The following is a 9,264-nucleotide window of genomic DNA, read 5'->3' on the forward strand; positions in this document are numbered from 1 at the left end:
GGGTTGGGTTTTGGGAAATGGAAACGAAAAATAAAGAGAGAGATTGTCGTGGGGGTTTTGATTTTGGGAAAAATGAAACGTTTCATAAACGGAAAAAGTCTTACCATTTCGATCGATCGGAAGAGAAGTCGGTGAAAATGAAAGAAGATAATCGCCGGTAGGTTTAGGAAAAATGAAACAAAAGAGAAAAATAGAGAATGAAACAAAAGAGAGAGAAAGAATAGGATTTTGGTTTTGGAGGGAAATAGAAGAGATAAAAATAATAGGATTTGGTTTTGAGGGAAAATAGAAAGTTTCAATTTTATTTTTTCTCTCTCCTAGCTGGCAAGGCCACGTAAGATTCGTGGCCTTACTTTCGCTAACTTGTAGTTGAGAATATCATTTCTCATTTATAATTTTGTTAACAATTTTTTTGTTTGTTTAAACTCATATCAAACTCTGAGAAAGTGTTACCAAATAAATATATATCCCTCATTCCATGTGCACTTTGTTGAAATGTTCCACAGAGCACTATATTCAACAGGTTCATTTCCCATGAAAACAAATGATGATCATCAATGATAACTAACTTCAAATATTCAATATGTCCTTCTAGAAAAGCTTCTGCTGGAGGATCTATTATAGGAAGGGCAAAACTAGATGCTACAAAAGGTGGGTAATAAACCATTCCATGTTTCAGAACTGAAATTCCACAAATAGATGATGAATATAAATGCAATCATCTGCTTATACAAGAACAAGCACTCCCAAGACACAAAGCATTGTGGGTTTGCCAGGAATTTACAGTTACGTTTCATCTTGGAGAAGAATCTCGTAGATATCAGTCCGAAGGTTTAGCTCTTTCTCTTGCATAACTTCTTGCAAATCTGACAACTCTTTCCCAGTCAGAACATTCTGTAAATTTTGGAAACCGTCGAGCCAAAGTTTCTTCGACCTATGAAGGAAGACATTTTGCATACAAGTTAATGTGTAGAAGGTTAGGATTCAAAATAACAAGATAGACATGACAAATATAATTGGGGAAAATAAATCAAGACATTTTAAAGGAAGAAACTGGTCTTACCATGGGCATGCATGAATAGCACGAAAGAAAACCCTTCTAGCTGCTGATAAATCACAGGCTATGTTAATCAGGTATGACATGTAAAAGCGCCAAAGTATTACTGAACTCCGTAATTTTTCATTGGCTAATGCCCTTTCGAATAACCCGTGTATTCTGTGGTGAGAACCGTCTCTACTTATCTCAAATGCTAATGCAAACAGCCAGGTAATTACTGATGGCTTCCTGCAATAATTCAATTTAAAATATGTAAATAAAAAAATTGTTAAAAAGCAATTACTCTGAAGAAAGAAGTAAAGATCATTCTCAGGGTATGATGAGATTCAGCAAATACATGTCCCCTCTTAATAGATTTTTGGACAGTTGATGCTTATCAGGGTAAAATTCCACATCTAAAAATATAGTTTTGTTATACAATTTTATCATGTACATCACTATCCGGAAAATTCTATAGTTAATATGTTGGCCAAAACTCACAATGATCTAAAAGATAATCTGGGTCATGATCCAAAAAATAATCTTGTCATGATAAAAAAGGGAAAAAAATCTCTATACAAATGAAGCAAAAAATTATACTATAAAAAGAAGATTATTACACTATAATGGGGATCATAATCTAGAAAATAATTTGTATACCAAGGGAAGCAACAAAAATACACTATAGATCATGAAGAAAAAGTCTTATACCAAACTAAAAAAATCACCTCCAATTTTAACTATAGTGGATGTGACAAAATAGCAATAAACTCAGAGAGTACTAGTTTCAACAGGCTTCAATATAATTTCTAGACAACCAACCACAATGTACACAACTCCAACTAACCAAGATTTACGACATGAAAATAATGGAACAAGAGATCTTACTTTTTACAGAAGTTATCAAATATCCCCCTCAGCTTGTTTGAAGTGGTATGGAAATGGCCAATATCAATTAAAGCGCCATAAAGTTCTGGACTGGAAGGATAAAGTTGCAAACCATGAAGAACAGAATCCCAGACTTCTGACAATTTTATTTCACCAATATGCCTCCTAAGCATCCTTATGTAGTAGTCGAACAATATTTCAAGTTCATAACTCTGGCTTCTTCTTTCTGAAAGTAGAACTTTAAGTTAGTAGAAATTACATGGGAACAGACATGAATATTATAGATACATAATTCAATTGTACATAGTCAAAATATCTGTGATCTTACCTGGAAGCACCATGGAGAATGTCCGAGTTAAAACCTCTATACCAGCAGCATATCCAAATACCAACTCTTCAAATAAAGCAGACGAACAAATGAGGGCAGTAGCACGATCATCAACCACCCCACGAGCTAACGTTGGTTGCAGGATTTTTAATTGTTCTTTAAACCCTTGCCGAGCTCTCAGCTGCAGGAGATTGGATGGTTGACACCTGAATGGACTGTATATCTCCCCGCTACCAAAGCAACAAAGGATATGCACTGCACGAGAAAAGGAATCTGGACTTGTACCAGAAACATAACCAATTTCCATTTCAGCATACCAGAAATACAAAAGAGAGGAGTTAAGTCGAAGGTCCTGCAAACAAGTTAGAAATATTCTTAGAAAGGAACTAGGGAAAGCAGTAACATGAAGAGCCAATCAAGCACTTTAGTTTGAATAATGATAAGAAAAATCATTAATTGATTTGGCATTAGCTGTTGTCAGTGGTTCATGAAAAGGGATTATTTATTTATATTTTTTTGAAACGAGTCTTAACTTTTTTTTAAAGAGAAAGTGAACACAAGGTGCGAACGTTTTAACAAGAAAGGGTGAGAGGGAAGGAAAGACAAAAAACGGAAAACAAAATACAGTAAGTTAGATTCCTATTACGTCAAAGATATCCCACCCATGCAAATTCCCCTTTTCTTGATGGAAGGGAACGTGTGGAGGAAGAAACCTTTGATCCTCTCATGTCCTAGTTGTTTCCTTGAAAAATGTTCTATCTATTGTGGTCTTTCCAAATCGTCCACCACATGATAAGGATTATATCCTTTCTTATGTCTAGGATAGGCAAAAAAAGGTGAATACTAAAGACTTTAGATCATGTTTAGACAGTTTCAGACAAGTATCATGGACAAAGAAGAGCATGTTGGAATGTTAGGTAAAAAAAGTAAAATGTGGGATTTGCTTCTATTGATTATACTTGAAATATTTATATTTGGTCATCAATATCTCCGTGTACTTTAGTTTTTAAAAAATAGCTGTGTAGTCAATACATATAAGCACAGATCTTCATTGTAGTCCAATTATCACATCAATAATACACTTTGTCGTCTCTACTGAAATTGTTGTACAGTTTCAATAAGGGAAGTTATAGAGTAACTATATCACAAACTTGACATGGAAGAAACAATGCATTGAACCAGAGGAATCACTTTACTTAGTGAAGTTTAACAAATCATTAAAGTTAGGGTCTCACCAATGGAAGTGCTTCAACAGATGCCAGTGCCATGTCAAAAACCTTTCTTGCATGTTCTATATTCCCGAAAGCAGCTTCTCTTTTTGCATAAACACCACAAAGTAGAACATCCTATGGGAAATGGTCAATATAGGGATTAAAGAAAATATAGAATATCCCAAAAATAATTCATGTTTAAACAAGCTTCAAGTGAAGATTTATGGAATGACCTTTCTAGCTTCAAAACTCAGTGAAATATAATTCTCAATGTATCCAGGGTAGATAGTCAACTTAAGAAATTGACAAAGAAAATCTACACATTTTCCTTTTAACTTCATATTCCTCCCTCAGAGACTGGCTAAAATACATTAGCTAGGGAAGTTCCTTTTTGTTTTCACTTGTAAGCAAAATTAGAGCTTCTGATTTTCCCACAGATTCAGTTTTTTGTCTGCACTAATAGACTATATTGGAGTGTCCAATTTGAACCAATTAGTTTGTTGACTTCATGCAGATAATGACTTAGAAACATCTGTCATTCAATTAACTACATGAGTTCCCTTATACATGCTATAGCTTTTCTTTTTCGTTTTTTTTAAATTAAAGCTTGTATATAACTTAATTGCCGTGAATGTGACTAATACCTTACAATTTACATGCAACAATTCAAAAAGAGAGAAATAAAGGGTGAAAGCTCACACTCACACTCCTACTTATACCATTCAAAAGAAAATCCTACCCTGGCAACGAAATAAAAAAAGTCAACGATCAAAAAGTAAATACCTGACGGTTACTTTTCAGGAGGGTTCTTGCTAATGCACGGCATGGAGTCACTGAAAAACTATCAGAGTTCATATATGTATTTGACAATTCTTCAGCAACAAGTGCAGATTCTTCCAAATTGTGATTATTAGGAAACACAGTTAAACAAAGTAGAGTAGCATTGCGGAGAAACTTCAACATATCCCTCCTCATACATTGTTCTTCTGAGCTACTAGGGAAAAGAGATTCAAAACTGAAATTGCCTGATTTCCTTACTGTGTCGGAAATGTTATTGTGCATTCTTCTCAAATTATCCAACATAATATCTGGTGGCGCCTCCATACTTGCCAATTTCTCAGCCCAACTTGAACTGTTTGTGCAAGTCCTGAGAAAATTTAAGAATGTAAGGCATATGTTGGTTGTCAATAAGAGATTAATGCTGGAAAATAAACTAAAGCATGCCCCACGCAATAAATAATATAACCAAGGACATGAACAATACATTTTTCATTTCGATCTCAAAAAAGACCAATTTGTCAATAGAAAGACTAAATATAATTATATAACTCACTAGTATAAATACTCACCTTAAACCATTTAATTCTACTTCCAACAGCTTGAATGAAGTTGTATGGGTTTTATAAACCAACATAAGTTAACAAAAAGGCTCAATCCGCAAAAGATGGAAGGAGTTCATCTTCATGTAACTCAAAATGAACTATAAGAAAATCTAAATAGACATTCACCTTAGCATAAAAGCACAAACAAAATAACCAAATAATTTGACCAATAGAATAATTGCAAGTGTGTGATAATAAATAAAGTAGTAAGAATGATATCATTGCCACACTTTAAAAAAAAAAATGAACCAAGAGATTCTTATGCTAAGACTGAATGTAAATTTTGTCTTCACATACTAACCGTGGCAACATCTTTCCTCCAAAGAAATCAATGAAACGGAACACAAGGGATAACCGTGCTTCCTTCGACAATATAGAGAATAAATATTCACTCACATCTTCAAACAATATCTCTCTCAAAAGTTTATCAGCCCCTTCTGCATCACTTCCACCAGCATCATCTGCCCTAACACATAATAGGAATGAGTTAGTATTTTAGCAACATAAAGCAAAAGATCACTAGTAAAATTACTATGTGACTCAGATTCAGTGAAGATATTGATAGATGTCTATTGCCTTTTTCTTTGGTTGCAAAGCAACATGAGATGGGTTAATCATATGGCCCCAAGAGAGCACTGAATGAAGTTTAAGAGGGATTTTACAGTAAAGAACTAAATCAGTAAGCCTTTTGGAAATAAGAAAAAATTCCATGTCAATGCTATGATAAAAAGAAAGTCGCACCATTCTTAGCGCGCACAGGCCTCCATTGACGACAGTCCCTGAATAACTCTTCTTGTGACCACCTTGTCCAAATTGCAGAATCCTTAATTTCATTACCGGGACCGGCATCAATACCCAACATTTTCAGCAATGCTTCGGTATCCTCTTCCGGATCAGGAGCCCTAGACTCAGATTCTATATCAGAATCCTCCATATCCACGTCAACATCTGACAACTTTGTTGGGTTTTCACTATTTTCTTTACTATTAGACAAAGGCACTGACCAACCAGTCCAACCACCTTCAGTATTTCCATCTGAAGGATCCTCACTTATAGCCTCAATTCTTTGTTCCTCTTCTTTCCCCAACCATGTTGACCAGCCAAGAGCTCCTTGTTCCCCTATTCTTGCACCGTCGCTATTCCAAAAGTGTTCAAATAATCTGTGTTTACTCTGTTCAGAGAGAAGTAAAGTAGGAGAGAATAAACTATATTCCATCTGAGCTTGAAATAAAGCAGTAGCCAACTCTTTGTGACCAGCCTGCCACTCAAATTGACAGAGGCTAAGATATATATCAACTAGACCAAGCTCTAATTTGATAGTATCAGTATCCACAGAAGGTGCAATTACAACTTGATGAGCCTGCATCAAAATCATAACATGCATATGTAAAGTGAAAAAAACTAAAATAAGTGAATACAAATTATGTTTTCTAAAAGAAAGAACATGTGTTCTCTCCAGAAGCTGGCTGACATAAAAAGTCTTATTAATAGCACCCATGCACATGCAAACAACTAATTTATGTCATGCATTTTCATAATTTTGTAACTTCAGTATAAGTAAAAGAGTCCATTGACATGCTTAAAAAGATCTGCAGGTGGGGAAGAAGGATGTACACCTAGACAGTTTTAACTTCTCGGAGCAACAGTAACAAATGAAAACATAATGAACTATATTACTAGTCAGTGCCACCAAATGGAAAGATATTATTAGGTCCACAAGAAGGAAATGATTCATGTCTCAGAATTATGCTCCTATCTAAGCAATAGCCAATAATCTCCCCTTTCCTCACCAACTTTCTGGAATGTACCGCAACTCAATCTACTGTATGCATATACAATGATTTAGATTATGGATTCTCTAGCTCATGTTTCTTAGGCAGCAGCAATGAACAAAACAAAATAAGTTTTTTTGCATTAATGGTAATGTGATTTACAATAACCAAAGAGAAAAAAACACCGAAGAGGAAAGAAATAGTTATTTCTCGACCACATAGACGAGCCATGGAATTAAAGGTGATGCTTAATAAACAGGGGATTGAATGTGAGTTGTCCTATTCCTAGACTTCATAATAATATACAAGAACAATAATGGAGTTAAAAAGGAGCAATGTAAAACAACACAATAAACATGTCCGACTTTTTTTATTAGACTAGGGGTTTTTTCATGAGGCTAGCACAACATCCCACAGCCTTGACCCTAACTTCAATGAAGGTGTTTTCAGTGGGAATCGAACTTAAGACATCGATCTTAATTTCAAACTCTTACCACTTGTGCTACCCTAGGTAGGTAATAAACATATCAGACTCTACAACAAAATAACAAATATAAACATAATCATGGTGAGATAGATATTCCTGAGTAACAATAATTCACAAAGTATAAAGAACGAGACTTTTAATAGATAACCTGCCTATACAGCTTGCTGCGTGAAGCTGATAAAGCTCGGATAGCATTTGAGTATATTTTTCTCATTTCGGAAATCTTAAATCGAGAGAATTCGCCTTGACAGAAGAGCAAGAAGTCTTTCCACAGTTTGAGACTCCCAGAATGCTGCATAAGGATCTTCTCCCATCTAGAGATGAGAATATCAGTGTTATCTCTGCTCTGATAAGCATTCAAAAGATGAAGCAATAATTCTTCATCCTCAGGGTTCAGCTCTATTGCCTTCTCCAATATACTGATTTTCTTCTCAAGAGTCTGGAGTCGAGCGCCTTTTTGAGGTTGCATACTAGCCACTTTGTCTTGAAACTTTGCAAATTCCAGCCACAACTTCCCATCATACGGGCACTCCCTTGTTGACCTATTGAATTCCTTGGTTTTCCGCAGTAACTCATCCTCCCAAGACTCCTCGACTACTGAAGTTTCTGCAGGTGACAATTCATCCGCAGCAGTAACTTGATTATTTGTCAAAGGTATAAAATCATCAGGAATATGGCCACCAGTATTTCTAGGGGCTATAGCCCGATAGCGCTTTAAGTTCTTATGTCGTTCTAATACAGTGTATTTTGGGGACCAATATCGCCCACCCGCTTTAAGTTTAGTATCTAATGCATCAATATCATTGTCATCTACACTGACAAAACCTCTACGATTCCATTGATACAGTGTTCCCTGTCCAGGATACATCATGTGTGTACTAATGTACGGCTTAAATCGAGCAACATCCATCCTGCAGAAATGAAACAATATGTTTAAAATGGAAGGCTTCAAACTGACCTCATCTAATGGGTTGCAACTGAGTATGGGACAGTTCATATTCAGTTCGAAAGAGAGATGGCCACAAACAAGAAAGAGATATATCAGAAGCAAGGGGTGGAAATTGTTTTATTACCCTTGTATTATGCCTTCTAGTAACAACTAACAATATGGTCTGTAGCAAAAAAACAAAATAGTAACTCAATTGGAAACAACAAGTAGTTTTTAGTTTCTCAAATTAAAACTCTCAGATATAACAGCATCATCTATAATGATTGAAACAAGAAGAAACTGGCACCTGTACAAAGATCCGAATGCGAGGTTATCACGATCCCCACGAGAATCGAAATAGTAGTCTTTAGTAGCGGTTGCTTTGGCATCGGGAGCAGCCCAGGATGAAACATTTGATTTCCTACTTGCCACTCCATAATGCTGCTCCGACGAAATTTTCGTCCTTTTCGTCTTCCTCTTCTTCTCTCGCCTCCGCTTCTTATCTGCTTCTCTATCTTCACCAGAAGACGCTGACGATGACTCCACTAATCTGTGGAGTTCAGGCTGAGGCCGCTGTTGGGCACTCTTCTCAACTAATTCATCTTCTTCTTCATTGGATTCTGATTCTTGTTCCAACTCGTTTGTTTGGTGGTAGCTAGAAGATACGGTAGCATCAATTGCAGATAAATCAGCATTGAAGCTGCGATTGGTGAGCCATTGAGTGTCGCCGCCACGATTGGAGCTTTGGTGGGATGATGAGCTTGTTTGAGCTAGCAAAGGAAACAAGGAATTTGATCTTACAGTCGTTGCATCTCCATCTCTGTTGTCTTCCTGTTTTTCTGTAGATACGGTCGCTGTTTCGTCCATTTCTCGCTCTCTTTGGGGACGCAAGGGATCGCGGGGATTGTATAAACTCGCGTTTCCCCGCCCGCCTGCATATACTTGGGGCTTGTTTGAGGTATTATTAATTGAATTTTATTTATTCTTAACATATCTCAAAATGCTCATTTTATTTCTTCAAGTCATATTTTTTATTTTCAAGTAATAAATATTCATATTGTTTTATCCACCATTTTTATTCACTTATATATATATATAAAATTATTTTTTCTTTAATTTAATTGAAAATTAAATATAATAAATTAATAAATAACACAAAATAAAACTTATAAAATTAATTCAAACAATTGATTATTTAGATATTCAAACAATTCATACAATTTACAAAATTA

At 35.6% G+C, this 9,264-nt stretch overlaps 1 protein-coding gene across 1 annotated transcript; it reads right to left on the reverse strand.

Annotated features, from left to right (window-relative positions):
* Nucleotides 1-431: 431 nt before the first annotated feature.
* On the reverse strand, nucleotides 432-8,940 carry LOC124913784 (nuclear exosome regulator NRDE2). The gene is made up of 10 exons (XM_047454200.1): nucleotides 8,340-8,940; nucleotides 7,253-8,015; nucleotides 5,587-6,205; nucleotides 5,147-5,306; nucleotides 4,247-4,610; nucleotides 3,488-3,598; nucleotides 2,253-2,604; nucleotides 1,925-2,150; nucleotides 1,064-1,285; nucleotides 432-934 (listed from the first exon to the last, which is right to left on the reverse strand). The coding sequence occupies exons 1-10, from the start codon at nucleotides 8,897-8,899 to the stop codon at nucleotides 787-789; spliced, it is 3,525 nt and encodes a 1,174-aa protein (XP_047310156.1). The 5' UTR covers nucleotides 8,900-8,940; the 3' UTR covers nucleotides 432-786.
* Between the last annotated feature and the right edge of the window lie 324 nt (nucleotides 8,941-9,264).

This window comes from Impatiens glandulifera, chromosome 9 (assembly GCF_907164915.1).
Source record: "Impatiens glandulifera chromosome 9, dImpGla2.1, whole genome shotgun sequence".
Taxonomy (NCBI): Eukaryota; Viridiplantae; Streptophyta; class Magnoliopsida; order Ericales; family Balsaminaceae; genus Impatiens; species Impatiens glandulifera.